The 18,555-nt window shown below is 41.8% G+C and overlaps 1 protein-coding gene across 3 annotated transcripts in view; it reads left to right on the forward strand.

Moving 5' to 3' along the window:
* Window positions 1-18,555, forward strand: part of LOC144667782 (atrial natriuretic peptide receptor 1) — a 51,224-nt gene that overhangs the window by 15,641 nt on the left and 17,028 nt on the right. For all 3 annotated transcript variants that reach the window (XM_078529226.1, XM_078529236.1, XM_078529244.1), the window contains 11 exons: window positions 1,096-1,198; window positions 2,199-2,338; window positions 2,463-2,535; window positions 6,928-7,066; window positions 10,072-10,158; window positions 13,020-13,163; window positions 14,403-14,524; window positions 14,895-15,036; window positions 15,750-15,798; window positions 17,913-18,017; window positions 18,118-18,237. In XM_078529226.1, the coding sequence (XP_078385352.1) occupies window positions 1,096-1,198; window positions 2,199-2,338; window positions 2,463-2,535; window positions 6,928-7,066; window positions 10,072-10,158; window positions 13,020-13,163; window positions 14,403-14,524; window positions 14,895-15,036; window positions 15,750-15,798; window positions 17,913-18,017; window positions 18,118-18,237 (1,224 nt within the window). The remainder of the gene's footprint in view (window positions 1-1,095; window positions 1,199-2,198; window positions 2,339-2,462; window positions 2,536-6,927; window positions 7,067-10,071; window positions 10,159-13,019; window positions 13,164-14,402; window positions 14,525-14,894; window positions 15,037-15,749; window positions 15,799-17,912; window positions 18,018-18,117; window positions 18,238-18,555) is intronic.

The raw sequence follows: 18,555 nt of genomic DNA on the forward strand, positions 1-18,555 counted from the left end.
CAGGGTTAACAAGGAACAATTGTAACCTCATGTGCTGGGCGGGAATCCTACATGATTTTGGGGTTGGTGGGGGTGAATGCCGGTTTCACATCATGCCCAATATTCTTGGGGGGAGACAGTGATGTAGTGGTAATGTCACTGGCCTGGTAAATCCAGAGACCCAGGCTAATGCTTTGGGGATTATGAGTTCAAATCCAACCATGGCAGCTGTGAATTCAATCTGCAATTGAAAGCTAGTCTCAATAATGGTGACCACAAGGCCATCATTGATTGTTGTAAAAACCCATCTGGTTCACTAATGTCCTTTAGGGAAAGAGACCTGCCCTCCTTACCTGGTCTGGCCTACATGTGACCCCAGACCCACAGTGATGCGGTTGACTCTTAACTGCCCTCTGAAATGGCCTAGCAAGCCACTCAGTTCAAGGCTGAATGGGCACTAAATGCTGGGCTAGCCAGCAATGCCTACATCTCAATTTGTCTTGACAGATTTCAATGGATGGGGTCCCACCAGGGTTGCATCTGATCACATCAGCTTCCTATCAGGCAGGTTCTGCTAAAATTGCCTCATCAACATTTCAGGTCAATGAATATTCATTGCCATTCATGTGTTGCTGCTTGGCTTCATGTGTTCACTGCATCATAGAGCTATTCTTCCAAATGCAGTCCCCGGCAGATTGAGGCATCTGAATGAACCAATCAATGTCCCATTTCCTTTTAAATTTAAAACAGTTGTGACTTCCATGGTGCTCTGATTGCACCCGATCTGGTTTGGCCGAAACAGAGCTTAGTTAGTGTTTGGGGTGGGAGACAGTCAGGGCAGGAATACCAGGCACAGCTGTCTTTTGAGCCCTTTCAGAACTGAGGGTTCGAGCGCACACTGGGCATCAGCAATAATATTATTACTTAAGTTTATCAGACCCCTTTGTGTTTTTTCTCATTAAGTTCTTTAGTGGTTGTGTCCCTTTAATAGTGGGGTACAATTATATTTGGTTGATAGCATCAGGAGAACCCAGTTATTTTAGAAAGGGAATACAATCATCAACGTGTAATACAGTGACTATATTGATCTTATTTTCTGGTGTTTTCTGATTGTAGGTGATCCTTGTCCATCTCGGTGTAACCTCCTTAATAGCTCACGTAAAGGTGGGTCGAATGCAAGCTGCATTGGAAGCTAAAACCACCGTGTTACCTGCAAGAGGTAATTCAGACTAAAATGCACTAAGCATCAGTGTAAGAATTGATCTCAAAAGCACTGCAAGATTGGAATAATTTTACAGGGACCATGCCATCTCGATAGGTCGACCCCTCTTTCTTGCAAATGCCAGGGGCTGAGTTTCATCTATAGGCTTAAGTCAACCCTAATTTGGTTTGCACTGCTTTAAGACCCTGCCTGAGGGAGTGCTACACTGTCAGAGGTGCCACCTTTAGGGGGGAAACATCAGAGTGAGGCTGCGTCTGCCCTCTCAAGGAGACATAAAAGATCCCACAGTCACTATTTCAAAGAAGGCTCCTGGTCAATATTTATCCTTTAGCCAACATCACGAAAGAAACAGATGATTTGGCAATTCTCCCACTGTTTTTTGTGGGTTCCTGCTACGCCAAATTAGCTGCTGTATTTCCCTACGTCACAAGCGTAACTATCCTCCTGAATGTGCTTCATTGGCTGTAAAACACTTCAGAACGTCCTGAGGTTGTGAAACATTCTGTATCATTCAAGCCTCCTCAGCCTTTGTGATTATGGCTCTCCTATGTGCCTCTGTGACTCCCTTAGCACACAAAATAAACATTGCAGATCCTTCCCGATGAAATTGTGAGTATCTTTCACTCCCAACGACTTCTGTAGATATCTGGAGAATGATGGTCATTTTGAATAGCCAAACTGTCAATAAAAGATAATATAAAATACAATCTAAAAGATAGCTACTAACGAATCCAATTGGATATTCAAGAGAAACTTCTTTATCCAGAGAGTGGTGAGAATGTCGAGGAGAATTGCATTGATGTGTTTAAGGGGAAACATGAAAATTACATTCGGGAGAAAAGGATAGAAGGAGATGATTAGATGAAGCTCATGTGGAACATAAATACTAGCACGGACCAAATGGCCTGTTCCTGTGTTGTAACTTATCTGAAATATGTGATGGATTGACAAGCACTGTAGCAGCATTCTAATAGCATCTTTCTGTTTCTTTGTCGAGTGTGTGGAGATGATAACTGTGATGATGATGAAACCTGCTCCACTTGTCCGGCAGATTGTGGTGACTGCACCGCAACCATCAAAATTGCCATCAGTTTCCCCATCTTACTGGCATGCGCTGGCTTCATCCTTACCATGGTGGTAGGCGTCTTTCTGATGTTCTCCGCAACCTTCTACCCATTTTCACTAAACGAGATGCAAACATAATAGATCTTAACATGGAATATGCAGCATCACCAGACCTTTCCTTTTTCTTTTATCTCAGTGGTTTCAGTACCAGAAGCAGAAGATGTTGTGGGATGAAAGTTGGATAATTGACTTCAATCAAATTAAGCAAGGTTTGTACGTTTCTGTGAAGCTGATAGCTGTAGACATAAGTTTGATGGATTATTTATTGGGTTCTTTCTTGCTATTTGCACACGTTTAAATTGGTAATGCCAGTTGTACAGAATATATGAAGACACAGATATGTAGATTTTTGTTTACAGCCTCAGTCTGACTGCAGTCGTTCCATGACAATATTCCAGAACATAAACTGCCTTTCTCTTAAATGTATCGGAAGATCAGCTAGCTAGATCAGAAGAACACTTGCTCCGCACAAATAAAACTGCCTGTCAAGCATGCTCTGTAAACAATCCCACAGGATGTTTGTATTTGAATTGAATTCTGTGACACATTGCTCTGGTCCGAAAACTTTGTTTGCTGTGGTATTGTCAATTTGCATCAGTTGGGTTGCCCCTATAACTTCAGTGTTCTTGGAGTGGGATCTACCATGTCTCCAACTCAGTATCTTTCTCAAACTCAGTAACTTGGAGCTCAAACAAATTTGCGTGGAGATACTTGAGGCATGATCCCTGGATAATTATGGCTCTCATGCAAGTTCCACAATGCAATAGTTTCCATTGTCCTATCATAGTAAATTAATTCAAAGAAAATTCCAAAAATGAAAGTTATTTTGAGCTTTTGTAACAGAGCTTAGATGGTACAATGTTCTGCCGTAGATCTGCCTGTTCATGATAGTGTGAATGAAAGAGTCAGGAGATGAAGAGTTAAAAACAAACAATGAAACCCTCCGTGAGTTCGAGGAAGGCTCCCATACTCTAACTCCCAATTCCCTCTATTCCCCCAGCCCAGAAACTCCAGTGCCTTTTCCTCATGAACAAGGAACATAAAGAACATGGAAAACGATGTGTGTTGCTTAGCACAGATTATATGAACCTATGCAACTGTAACAAACAGGCACCCTGAGTCAAGAATTGGGGAATAGGACATACGTACATACATACGCACAAATTAGAAGCAGGAGTCGACCACTCGGCCCTTCGAGCTTGCTCCACCATTCAATAAGATCTGATTGTAACCTCAACTTCACATTCCTGCCTACCCCTGATAACCGTTCGCCCCCTTGCTCATCGTGAATCTATCTAGTTCTTCCTTAAGGTTATTCAAAGACTCTGCTTCTACCGCCTTTTGAGGAAGAGAGTTCCAAAGACTCACGACCCTCTGAGAGAAAAATATTCTCCTCATCTCTGTGTTAAACGAATGACACCTTATTTTTAAACTGTGACTCTCTAGTCCTAGATTCTTCAACAAGAGGAAACATCCTCTCCACATCCACCCTGTCAAGACCCCTCAAGATCTTAAAGGTTTCAATCAAGTCGCTTCTTACTCTTCTAAATTCCAGTGGATACAAGCCTAACCTGTTCAACCTTTCCTCATAAGACAACCTGCCCAATCCAGGTATTAGTCTTGTATACCTTCTCTGAACTGCTTCTAACACATTTCCATCCTTCCTTCAATAAAGAGACTAATACTGTACACAGTACTCCAGATGTGGTCTCACCAATGCGTTGTATAACTGAAGTTTAACCTCCCGACTCTTGCATTCAATTCCCCTCATAATAAACAATAACATTCTATTTGCTTTCCTAATTACTTGCTGTACCTACACACTAAGCTTTTGTGATTCATGCACTAGGACACCCAGATCCCGCTGCATCTCAGAGCTCTGCAATCTCTCACCATTTAAATAATATGCTTCTTTTTTATTCTTCCTGCCAAAATTAACAATTTCACATTTTCCCACATTATACTCCATTTGCCAGGTCTTTACCCACTCACCTAATCTATCTATATCTTTTTGTAGCCTTCTTATGTTCTCTTCACAACTTACTTTCCTACTTATATTTGTATCATCAGCAAATTTAGCAACCAAAACTTTGGTCCCTTCATCCAAATCATTTATATAAATTGTAAAGAGTTGAGGCCCCAGCACTGATCTCTGTGGCACACCACTTGTTACAGCTTGCCAACCAGAAAATGAAACATTTATGCCTATTCCCCATTTCCTATTAACTAGCCAATCTTATATCCATGCCAATATGTTACACCCTATATATGAGCTTTTATTTCCGCAATAACCTTTGATGTGGCACTTTATCAAATTCCTTCTGGAAATCTAAGTACAGTACATCCACCAGTTCCCCTTTATCCACAGCAAATGTTACTTCTTCAAAGAACTCCAATAAATTGGTTAAACATGATTTCTCTTTCACAAAACCATGTTGACTCTGCCTGATTACTTTGAATTTATCTAAGTGCCCTGTTATAACGTCTTTAATAATAGCTTCTAATATTTTCCCTATGACAGATATTAAGCTAACTGAGTATAGTGTCCTGCTTTCTGTCTCCCTCCCTTTTTGAATAAGGAGTTACATTGGCTATTTTCCAACCCAATGAAACCTTCCCTGAATCTAGTGAATTTTGGAAAATTCAATGGAGTAGGACATTCAGCCCTTCAAGCCTGTTCTGCTGTTCAATGAGATCATAGCAGATCTGTGTCCTAACTCATTGGTTCCTGGGTTGGTAGGATGTTTGGTGTTTGTTGCTTGTAACATTTAACACACATCTAAGCATATACATTCGTGTGACAGCAATACTGAGTGCATCAGAACTGTATTGTTGACACTGAGGAGCATATGTTGTGTGTTCTATTTGCACAACATTTAAAAATATTATTTTCATGATTGGAAGATGTAGCAACAGGCAAAATAATGATCAAACCTTCAATGACTATTGTATCCCATCCTATTCAGTATCTTCCTGGATTATTCAGTTAGGGGAAATGGTGGTGTAATGATAATCTCACTGGGCTAGTAATCCAGAGGCCCAGGCAAATGCTCGAGGGACATGGGTCCAAATCCCACCATGGCAGCTGGTGGTGTTTAAATTCAATTAATAAAATCTGGAATTGAAAGCTAGCCTCAATAATGGTGACCATGAAACTGTCATCATAAAAACCCATCCGGTTCACTAATGTCCTTTAGGGAAGGAAATCTGCCATCCTTACCTGGTCTGGCCTAGAGTGTGACTCCAGGTACTCAGCAATGTGGTTGACTCTTAATTGTGCTCTGAACTGGCCTAGGAAGCCACTCACTTCAAGAATAATTAGGGATGGGCAACAAATGCTGGCCTTGCCAGCGACTTCCATGTCCCATGAAAGAATAAATTAATTCCTGGAGTATAGAAAATGTCAAATTGAGTTTGCTCAAAGCTCTGCCGCCCATATCTTAACTCACAGTAATTCCTTTTCACCCATGATCCTGTGTTCGCTGATCTACATTTGTTTCCAGTCCAGCACCGTTTCAATTTAAAATTCTCATCCTTGTTTCCAAATCCCTCCATGGCCTCACCCCTCCCTATCTCTGTAATGTCCTCCAGCCCCACAACTCTCCGAGATATCTGCACTCCTCTAATTCTGGCCTCTCCACATCCCCAATTTCTGTTGCCCCACCATTGTTGGCTGTGATTTCAGTTGCCTGGGCCCTAAGATCTGGAATTCCCTCCCTAAACCTCCCTGCCTCGCGACCTCGCTCTCTTCCTTTAGGACACTCCTTAAAATCCACCACTTTGATTAAGCTTTTGTTCATCTGTCCTAATATCTCCTTATGTGGCTCAGTGTCAGATTTTGAATGATAACACTCCTGTGAAGTGCCTTTGGTCATTTTACTATGTTAAGAACGCTATATAAATGCAAGCAGTTGTTGTAAATTTTAACAGGACCACAACAAGCGACATGTATGTAAGCAATGACAAGCTATGTGCTAATGTCAGCTATGGTTTAGTGGGTAGCACTCTTGCCCCTGAGCTAGAAGGTTGTGAAGTCACATCCCACTCCGAAGACCTGAGTACATGGTCTAAGTTGATGCTCCAATCCTGTCAGATGCGATGGGATGTTTAAACTGAAGTCCTGCTGTCCTCTCAGGTGGATGTAAAGGATCCAACGACACGATTTTGAAGAGCAGGGGGAGATATCCCCAATGTCCTGGCCAATAGTTGCCCCAAGTGATAATTTTATTTCTTTGCCGTTAGTGGGAACTTTCTTTGCACAAATTGGCTGCCTCATTTCCCACATTACAACAGTGACTACACTTCAAGAAGTATTTGATTGGCTGTAAAGCACTTTAGAACCCCCTGAGGCTATGAATGGTGCTATATAAATGCAGGTCTCTTTTTTTTTCTTTCTTTCATGCCTTTCTTTTCAAAAAACACTGTCCAATTTCATGTAGCTAATTGACAAAACCAGTGGAACATAGGAGCAGGAGTAGGCCACTCGGCCCCTGAAGCTCACTCCACCCTGCTCTGCTCAGTACAGAGAGACGAATACCTCAAGGCTTTGTGTCCAATCCAAGCCAGTCTTCTTGATGTGATATTTCTGAACTCTCTTGCAGATCATACCATGTTGGGTAGCATGGTCAGTGTTCCAAATGGAGCCAGTGATTCCAATGCCAGCTGTATGACCACAGTGAGCTCTTGTACTGGAGCTCTCAACACATCCAGGAAACAGCATTTTACCCAGACAGGCATATTGTAAGTGAAGTGAATGTATCCATTAATAGACCTAGAGTACTGTGCACAGTTTTGGTCACCTTCCTCAGGGAGGAACATACTTGCATTGGAAGCTGTTAAAAAAAGGTTCACTAGGCTGATTCCTAGGATGAGGAATTTGTCTCATGAGGAAAGGTTGAGCAGGTTGGTTCTATACTCATTGGAGTTTAAAGGAATGAGAGGTGATCTTATTGAAACATATAAAATTCTGAGGGTGCTTGACAGGGTAGGTGCTGAGAGGATATTTCCCCTCGCGGGGGAGTCTAGGACTAGGGGGCACAGTTTCAAAACCGAGGTGAAGAGGAATTTCTTCTCTCAGCTCGTTAGTCTGCGGAATCTCCTTCCCCAGAAAGCGGTGGAGGCTGGGTCGTTGAATATATTCAGGGCTGAGGACTGATTTTTGATTGAAAAGAGGGTTGAGGGGTATGGGGGTGGGGGGAGGGGGTTTCGGGGGGCAGGGGTGCAGGCATGTAAGTAGAAATGGGGCCACAATCAGATGAATGGCGGAACAGGCTCGAAGGGCCGAATTGCCTACTCCTGTTCCTGTTTCTTGTGTAGTGATGAAAATCATTGTTTTCCAATCTGGCCCATTGTTTACTGACCACTTGCTTTGCTTCTTGGCTTCCTGCAATGAATGTGCAGAAAGTTGAAGCCTGTATTAGCACTGTGGCACTGACGGAGATGTCACCTCTCAGGTGGGATGTAAAACTGAAGTCCCTGCTGCCCTCTCTGGTGGAGGTAATAGATCCCATGGCTACTATTTTGAAGAACAGCGGGGGTGGGGTAGGGGATGTTCTTCTCAGTGACATGGTCAATATTTATATCTCAGCCAAAAAAAAACTACCTTTTCATCTTCACATTGCTATTTGTAGGGTCTTGCTGTGTGCAAATTGGCTACTGTGTTTGCTAAGTAAAATGGTGACTACAGTTGAAAAAATGCTTAATTAGCTGTAAAGCACTTTGGAATGTGCTAAGGTCATGAAAGGCTTTAGAAGTGCAAATATTTATCCCGAACTTTGCAGTTCGCAGCAAAGCAAGACTGCTCACCACTGACCTCGAAGGTAGCCTCGCAGACAGATTGTGCAATCTTTGTTGCGAGAACTTTAACTCTCTCGCCGTGTAGTGAATTGGAGTGCAATTTAATGGAGATTCTCAGTGTGCAGCAGCAATGATGTCATCTTCATGTAGTTTCCCCACTCCCGGGTCCAAAACACTCCTCCCAAGTGAAGCAGTGATTTACATGTACTCCTTTCTGTTTAGTATATAGTGTTCCCTGCTGGCAGTGTGGTCTCCTGTACATTGGGGAGACCAACCATAGATTGGGTGACCGCTTTGCCGGCCACCTCCATTCAGTCCGCAAGCATGATTCTGAGCTTCCAGCCGCCTGTCATTTTAATTCTCCGCCTCACTCCCACTCTGACCTCTCTGCCTTCAGCCTCCTGCACTGTTTTAGTGAAGTTCAACATAAGCTCAAGGAACACCACCTGACCTTTCATATGAACATACAAAATAGGAGCAGAAGAAGGCCATTCGGCCCCTTGAGCCTGCTCCACCAATCATTAAGATCATGGCTGATCTGTTTGTGTTTCTAATTCCACGTTCCCATCTAACCCCTGATAACCTTTGGCTCCCTTGACTAACAAGAATCTATCTACCTCTGCCTTAAAAATATTCAATGATTTCCCCTCCACCACTTTCTGAGGCAGAGAATTCCAAAGTCGCATAACCCTCTGAGAGAAAAAAATCTCCTCATCCTTGTCCTAAAAGGGTGACCCCTAATTTTAAAACAGTGACCCCTAGTTCTGGACTCACCCACAAGAGGAAACATCCTTTCCACGTCCACCTTGTCAATGCCATTCAGGGTTTAACGTACTTCAATCAAGCCACCCCTCACTCTTCTAAACTCCAGTGGAAACAAGCCCAGTCTGTCTAACGTTTCCTCATAAGATTTCGATTAGACACTGTTACCGCCTTAAGGACTCAACATTGAGTTCAACAATTTCAGATCAGAACCTTTGCTTCCATTTTTTCAGAGAGCAGCTGTTGATGATGATACCATTGTTGCCATTTATACCTCCTCTAGACCCATCTTTTCTTTCTTTACTTGTCCCATTACCGTCTCCTTTTGCCTTGCACCATCATCCCTTTTGTCATTTAATCTCTCTTACCTCCCACCCTATCACAGACATTCCCTTTTGTTCTTTCCCTTCCGTTCTCTGCCTTAGTACCTTACACAAAAATGTATGTTGCTGCTATTGAGGTATAACACGGGTTAGACAGAACAACAAGGCGTTTATATAGTGCCTGTTTACAGCTCCGCTGCTGAAATCATATGCACACATTGCGGCACTTGCCTAGGGATTTGTTCCACTACTCACCCCAACACCCCCACCACCTCATTTCTTCAGCTCTATCCTTTAAATAGCAATAGCTGGATAGACTTGGGTTGTTTTCATTGGAGCAGAACTGAGGGGCGACCTGATCGAGGTGTACAAGATTATGAGGGGCATGGACAGGGCGGATAGGGAGCAGCTGTTCCCCTTAGTTGAAGTGTCAGTCACAAGGGGGCATAAGTTCAAGGTGAGGGGCAGGAGGTTTAGGGGGGATGTGAGGAAAAACTTTTTTACCCAGAGGGTGGTGATGGTCTGGAATGCACTGCCTGGGAGGGTGGTGGAGGTTGCTTGCCCCACATCCTTTAAAAAGTACCTGGATGAGCACTTGGCAGCTCATAACATTCAAGGCTATGGGCCAAGTGCTGGTAAATGGGATTAGGTAGGTAGGTCAGGTGTTTCTCACGTGTCGGTGCAGACTTAATGGGCCGAATGGCCTCTTCTGCACTGTGTGATTCTGTGATCTCAAGGTTGTAATAAATAGACGCTTCACTGTGAATCCATCTGGCTGAATTGACGATCTGTAATCATTTTTAGCAGTAATCCTTAATGATGAAATGTGAAACCCACTGCTCTTAACTCTTTTTGTCATTGCAGTGACGGCCGAACTGTTGCCATTAAGAAAATTAAGAAAAGAACTTTTGCCCTTTCGAAAGCCGTCCGCAAAGAGGTGAAATTCATCCGGTGAGTCACAAACTGTAAATGGTATCTTTGTTAAACTGATGCGGTGTTCTGATTGGCTTAGCTCCAGTCACCTTGGTAAGTACACATGAAAGGAGGCCATTTGCACCATCTGCTTCATCCTGATCCACAGAAACCCACACCATTCAGCTCTGCTGCACCTGTTCCTGAAGAAGAACCATGTGGCTTTCCTCTCCCAAGGTCTTTTGAGGATCCCAGGCTCACTGGTAGTGCAAGCTCACATCCAGCTAGGCCTCACACCTTGACATCTGCCAATGTCCTGCAAGACATTAGCAAGAAGACACCAGAGGTCCGTAGGCATTCTGGAGAAGAGCTTAAAAAAATTGATGCCTGTCCATTTCATTGTTTTTTTAGTACATTCACAGGATGTGGATATCACTGGCTAGGCCAGCATTTATTGCCTATCCCTAATTGCCCTTGAGAAGGTGGTGGTGAGCCACCTTCTTGGACCGCTGCAGTCCATGTGGTGTAGGTACGCCCACAGTGCTGTTAGGGAGGGAGTTCCAGGATTTTGACCCAGTGACAGCGAAGGAACGGCAATAGATTTCCAAGTCAGGATGGTGTGTGACTTAGAGGGGAACTTCCATGTTGTGGTGCTCCCATGTATCTGCTGCCCTTGTCCTTCTAGATGGTAGAGGTCACAGGTTTGGAAGGTGCCTTGGTGAGTTACTGCAGTGCATCTTGTAGATGGTACACACTGCTGTCACTGTGTGTCGGTGGTGCAGGGGTTGAATGTTGTGGATGGGGTGCCAATCAAGCCGTCAGCTTTGTCCTGGATGGTGTTGAGCTTCTTGAATATTGTTGGAGCAGCACTCATCCAGGCAAGTGAAAAGTATTCCATCACACTCATGACCTGTGCCATGTAGATGGTGGACAGGCTTTGGAGAGTCAGGAAGAGAGTTACTCACTGCAGGATTCCTAGCCTCTGACCTGCTCTTGTAGCCACAGTATTTATTTGGGTAGCCCAGTTCAATTTCTGGTCAATGGTAACCCCCAAGATGTTGATAATGCGATATAGTTGCTTCATGATGTTCAGAGGACAGGATCTTGAACAGTGTTTCATCAGGATCCACTGAACCAGGGACTCCAAATAATCACAAAATGAGGCAAGCAATTGTGTAACTTCCCTTTCACCTCATTAGAATACTAACAGTGACCCTGAACCCACTCTAGACCATGGTTGACATTTTACAGAGGGGTCCCAGAAAATGCAGGGAGAAGGGGTTTGACCTCACATAATTATTTTACATAATAACGTAACGTGCATAATGTGGTTTGATGGTTCCTGTCGTTATAAACAGGGTATCCTCCAATTAATGCCCTGGAAGGTCCACTTGTGTGAGGAAATATATTAGGCAACAATGAAACTGGACAGAATTCATTTCCAACTGAAGTCCAGAGTTAACATGTCCCTACTGATCAATTAAGCCACTTCAATTCTTGGTTGAAAGGCCACAATTGGATCAAGTCCCACTCCAGAGACTCAAGCACACAATTGAGGCTGACAATCATATCAACATACGAAATAGAAGCAGAGGTAGGCCAGTCGACTCCTCAAGCCTGCTCTGCCATAATAAGATCATGGCTGATCTGTTTGTGTTTTGAGTTCTACATTCCTATCTACCCCCAATAACCTTTGATTCCCTTGCCAAGCAAGAATATTTCTACCTCTGTCTTAAAAATTTTCAGTGACTCTCATCCATCACCTTCTGAGGCAGAGATTTCCAAAGTCGCACAGCCCACTGAGAGAAAAAAAATTCTCCCCATCTCTGCCCTATAAGGATGACCCCTAATTTTAAAACAGTGCCCCCTAGCTCTGGACTCACCCACAAGAGGAAACATCTTTTCGATGTCCACCTTGTCAAGACCATTCAGGATCTTATATACTTCAATCAAGTCACCCCTCACTCTTCAAAACTCCAGTGGAAACAAGCCCAGCCTGTCCAATTTTCCTCATAAGACAACCCGCTTATTTCAGGTATCAATGTAGTAAACCTCCTCTGAACCACCTCCAACGCATTTACATCCTTCCTAAATAAGGAGAACAAAACCTATATCCGAGATGCGGTCTCACCAATGCCCTGTATAACTGAAGCATAACATCTTTACTTGTCTGTTCAATTCTTCTAATAATAAAGGATAGCATTCCATTAGCCTTCTTGATTACTTTTTGTATCTGCATACTAACTTTTTGTGACTCGTGCACAAGAACACCTAGATCCCTCTGCACCTCAGAATTATGCAGCTGTTCTCTGTTTAAGTAATACTCTGCTTTTTTATTCTTCCTGCCAAAGTGAACAACTTCACATTTCCCTCCATCTGCTAGATTTTTGCCCACTCAATCAACTTGTCTATATCCGTCCGCAAACTCCTTATGTCTTCTTCACAAAATGTTCTCTTCAAATTTAGCTACCATACCTTTGCTCCCCTCATCTACGCCAGTGATGTAAATTGTAAAACGTTGAGTCCTCAGAGACCCCTGCGGGGCCCCACTAGTCACATCCTGCCAATCAGACAAAGACCTATTTATGCATACTCTCTGTTTTCTGCCAGCCAGCCAATCTTCTATCCAGGCTAATATGTTACCTGACCTGATCATGATCTCAATTTTGTTTGTGGGAGCTTGCTGTACACAAATTGGCTGCTGCATTTCCTGCATACAACAGCGACTACACTTCAACAATACTTCATTGGCTGTAATCCACTTTGGGACATCCTGAGGCTGTGCAAGGTGCTATAGAAATGAAAGTCTTTTTTTTCCTCTATCAGGCAAACATTCACTGTTGATCAGGAGTTTAAGGAAACTGTTAACTTTATAATCTGTGCCTGTTTGGATTTGACAGTGAACTTGACCATCCAAACCTCTGCAAGTTTATTGGAGGTTGTATTGAAGTTCCAAATGTGGCAATAATAACAGAGTATTGCCCGAAAGGCAGCTTGAATGATGTCCTCCTCAATGAAGACATCCCATTAAACTGGGGTTTCAGGTAAGGGTTTAGAGTGGAGAATTCCACTACCTTATAATTAGACTCCCTACCCACCATACAAATGCAAGCTCTTTCTTTCTCAAGCATTTTAATAGAGTAAAATATCACAAACCGTCCAAAAATGGGCCATGGTTAAAAGAACGACTTCAATTCCTGTGTGTAAGGGATATCGAAGAGGGTAATATTCTGGTTGTTCATTTCTGCCTTCTTGCAAAAGGGACTTGATAATTGTGCTGTGTTTGTGGAGAGAAAAGAGCCTTGCGTTTTCCTTTTATTAAAACAGCATTGTACATAGGCAAAACTATGATGTGATCTGCATCCTCACTCCAGCATTTGCTGTAGAAGGGCATCGAATGGTCTTTGCTGTCAATTAGTCTTCCTTGCAAACTTATGTTTCTAAATAAGCGTGAGCTGATAATGCCACAGCAAGGGAAAACAGGGCATCGAGGACCTGAGTGAACAGGGCAAGGAATTGGATATCTCCTTAACCAATCCAATTGAAAGATTGAGAAATAAACAATACAAAGACTGAGAAGAAAGTACTGTATAAACTGGAGTGGGTGAATTCAATGCCATATCAGGTACAGAGAAATAAAAAGAGGGAAAGGAAAGATGGATTATGTTAGAGAGAAGAGATGGAATGGAAATGTAAAAAGCAAATTCGTTACATTTTTAATTATACATTTTTAAAATTTCCTGAAGGAAAGCACCTCCACACTTATAAAGCTAAATTTTCAGTGCTAGAGAGGTTGTTCATAAGTAAATAACTCTAAACAGGTCATTAAAAGAATACTTAGACTGAAATAGACAAGGTTTTAACTTTATAAACCATGCAAATTCCCGCCACTCACTGCATGTCAATGGTGAGGCAGACAACAAGGTCTTGGTTTTCTGAAGCTAGCAGCAGTGTCACAATTCAGACTGCAACCTTTGGATTTCCGTGTTTAACTGCGTTTAGCTGACCCATGCCTGAAGTGGCTGCACCATTTTCACATAAATAATGGAAAACTCCATTAGCCTCACCTTTATTTTGACAATAAAATCTGGGCCAAAATTGTGTATTTTGTCAAGAAACAAAAAATAGTTTGAATAGTTTGCCAAAATAGTGTCATGAAGATAATAACCCTTTGACTTGAGCTTAATATTGAAGATCTAGCATAATTTTAAATGATACAGTTATACTTCAGTGTTGTGTGGTTTATGACAAATATTGGTTGATTCTGTGTGGTTCCACCCCAGATTTTCCTTTGCCACGGATATCGCCAGAGGGATGGCTTACCTTCACCAGCATAAAATTTACCACGGCAGCTTAAAATCCACCAATACGGTGATTGATGACCGTTGGGTTTGCAAACTTACAGGTGAGGAATGGCGGTATCTAAAGTCAGCTGGGCCAGCTTCCGAATCCATACAATATTCTAAGACTCTCATCATAGAATCATTCATCACAGAAGGAGGCCATTCAGCCAATCATATTTGTGTCGGCTCTTTGAAAGAGCTATCCAATCAGTCCCACTCTCCATTGCTCTTTCCCCATTGACCTGCAACATGTTTCCTTTTCAATATTTATCCAATTCCCTTTTGAAAGTTACTATTGAACCTGCTTCCTCCACCTTGTCAGATCACAACAACTGGCTGCTTAAAACAAATTCTCCTTATCCCCCTGGTTCTTTTCTCAATTGTCTTAAATTTCTGTCCTGCATTCATAAAGCGTCCTGTATTTTCCACCAGATTTCTGCTTGCCAACTTACAGGAAGGAGGACTTTGCAGAACCTCCTACAATATACCGACAGAGGTTACTTCAAGTGTACTTACCCCCTGAGGCCCAGATGATGCCAAACTTCGAGCCCAACCTGACTACAGATGTGTACAGGTAACTAGGAGAATAAATCCAATGGATGTTGTTTAAACCTGGCTCAGTAGGTTGATGCTCTTGCATCTAACTAAGGTAGCTGTAGGTTCAAATCCCACTCCAGAGATTTGGGCACAACAATCTAGCATGGGGGCATGAGGGGCCATGGAAGTATGAGGGGGTATAGGGGCATGGAAGCAGCATGAGGGATATAAGGGGCATGGGGATAGGTTAGGGGGTGTGAAAACTATGTATAGAGTTGGGTCTTCTAACCAGCCCCCCTCAGGACCCCTTTGATATTGCCTTGAGATTTGGAAAGCCCAAATCCTGCCCACCCACATCTCCAGGAGACAAAAATATGGTGCATATGGGAAGAGGTGATGGGCTCAGGTTTCTAAAGTTAGGAAATGGCCCAACATGAAAATCCAGCCCAAGGTGTTCCCAGGTCCCACCAGAAGTCCCAACCTAGCTTGGTCTCCTGTGCGCAACTTGTGCTGGTGGAGCACCATTAGGGGAAAGGAAAGTCGATCTCCATCTTAGCTAGGAAAGATGAATTGGACATGGAAATTGTACAAAGAGGAAGAGGATTTTAAGTAAATGTATTGAAGTAATGCATGTGTACCACCCAGGTAGAATGGGGATCATTATAGCTTTGTGTCCAAGACTGAAATTTTGTGTTGGCACTTATCCCTTGTGGAAATGATTGTTAAAGGAAGATTTTGTGATTCTTACAGCTATGGCATCATTCTACTAGAAATTGCAACCAGAAGCGACCTTGTGCCGGTAAGTTTACTTAAATAGGTGAGGCAGAATCCAGCCCTATCCTTTGATCCAGACCCTGCGATAACCTGCTCCATAATTGTATTTCTATAAGGAACATAGGAACAGGAGGAGGCCATTCAGCCCCGCAAGCCTATGCCGCCATTCAATTAGCTCATGCTGATCTGTCGCTTAACTCCATCGACCCACCTGGGTTTCGTAGTCCTTTGTCTAAAAAATAAAACCCATCAATTTCAGCTTTGAAATTTTCAATTGACCGCAGCCCCAGCCCCCGAACCTCAACAGCTTTCTGGGAGAAAGTGTTCCAGATTTCCATGACCCTTTGTGTGAAGAAGTGCTTCCTGCCATCATCCCTGAACGGCCCAATCAGACCACATATTCCTACAACAGTTGTGTCTTTCCCATACTTTCAGTTGTTGCTAGGTTCTCTTTTGTTTTGTTTACGTAGCCCATGGCAATTATTTGTTGCAGTATGAATACCACACCCAGTACATCTCTCAATAAAAGGCTGTTGTCCTTGTCTCCCTTCAACAGCATCATATTAAGGAAAGACTGCCCTTTCCCCATCACATGCAGAATATTTTTAGGCCAATTTATTTTTAGCTATTCAGATTTATTCAGAAAGGATGGTGGATGCAGATTCAATAGTAATATTCAATAGCACTATTCAATAGTAATACTCAATAGTATTAATCAATAATAATATTCATTAGCACTATTCAATAGTAATAGTCAATAGCACTATTCAATAGTAATATTTAATAGTACTAATCAATAGTAATGTTCAATAGCGCTATTCAATAGTAATATTCAATCCTGATATTCAATAGCAATATTTAATGGCACTATTCAATGGTAATATTCAGTAGTAATATTTAATAGTACTAATCAATAGTAATATTCAATAGCACTGTTCAATAGCAATATTCAATCCTGATATTCAATAGTAATGTTCAATAGCACTATTCAATGGTAATATTCAATAGTAATATTTAATAGTACTAATCAATAATAATATTCATTAGTAATATTCAATAGCACTATTCAATAGTAATATTCAATAGTATATTCAATATCACTATTTAATAGTACTAATCAATAGTAATATTCAATAGCACTGTTCAATAGTAATATTCAATCCTAATATTCAATCCTGATATTCAATAGTAATGTTCAGTAGCACTACTCAATGGTAATATTCAATAGTAATATTTAATAGTACTAATCAATAGTAATATTTAATAGTACTAATAAATATTATTCAATAGTAACATTCAATAGCAATATTCAATAGTAATATTCAATAGCATTATTCAATATAATTTTCAATAGTAATATTTAATCGTACTAATCAACAGTAATATTCAATAGCATTATTCAATAGCACTATTCAATAGTAATATTCAGTAGCATTATTCAATGGTAATATTCAATTGTAATATTTAATAATACTAATCAATAGTAATATTCAATAACAGTATTCAATAATAATACTCAATAGTAATATTCAATAGCAATTTTCAGAGCAAAACTGGGTAAATATTTGAAGGGAAAACACTTGCAGAGCTGTGGGGAAAGAGCGGGACTAATTGGATAGCTCCACCAAAGAGCCAGCACAGTCATGATGGGTCAAATGGCTTCCTTCTGCGTTCCATCATTCTATGATTCTATGATTTACACCACTCTGCCCCAGATACCAGATGCACTCTATTGGGCAGATGTCGGAGTCCAAGAGAATCCCTCAAGGTATTTCTGCTCCTTGCCGCTGTTGAAATTAATTATTTAGGGGTCATCAGGTGTCATTTTTTAAAAATCAAATCGCCATACTTTGTTTGCTGAGGCACAGCTTCAAACACAAACACTGAAATGCGGCAAAAAGCATCCATAAGGTTTTAACAGAGTCCCTGATGCGTGTGACTCAGGCAGTGAGTTGGAAAATTCGTGCAGCTTTGAGGGAAGAGAAATGACTTTTGTATCAATAGTCTGCATTGGCATGGAAACAGGAGTTTGAGAAGGCTCCAGTCTGACACCGAGAAAATTGTGACTCGGTTTTTTAGTCGAAAATGACTGTGACCAAGGGAATTTTTAACCTTATGTATCCTTACATTGCACTGCAGAAGGAAGATGGAAATTCTACCGAATGTGGCCAATGCCCACCTCTACCTGAATTAATAAGTGGAAAATCGGAAAATGCCTGTCCTTGCCCCGCTGAATATGTCATGGTAAGGAAGCTGGCACAAACAAAAAAGCAATAGAGGAATTATGAAACGGCTTTGTGAGTAAAATCAACCTCTTTCACACATTTCTCCTTCTGCTCCACAGCTGATAAGGAAATGCCAGGTGAAGAATCCAACCAATCGACCCACGTTTGAACAAATAAAGAAATACCTGCACAAAATTAACCCCAATAAAGTCAGCCCTGTGGACATGATGATGACCCTGGTACTGATAGAAAATTGGAATTTAAGTATACGTTATTTAAAACTGTATAATCACAGTACGTGCAAGTGCCAGTATCTTCCCTAATGGTTTCTGCAAAACCCACAGTTAAATGTTACACATTCTATGTTTCGGTTATATAGAATATACAGCTAAGAAACAAGTCATTTGGCCCAACTGCTCCACATGAGTTTCCTCCCATCCCTCTTCACCTCACCCTATCCTCCTATTCCTCTCTCATGTTCTTATCTAGTTTCCCCTTAAATCTATCTATACCACTCCCATCTGGTAGCGAGTTCCATATTCTCACCAGTCTCTGGA

The sequence above is a fragment of the Cetorhinus maximus genome, chromosome 2 (assembly GCF_964194155.1).
Source record: "Cetorhinus maximus chromosome 2, sCetMax3.hap1.1, whole genome shotgun sequence".
NCBI classification, from domain to species: domain Eukaryota; kingdom Metazoa; phylum Chordata; class Chondrichthyes; order Lamniformes; family Cetorhinidae; genus Cetorhinus; species Cetorhinus maximus.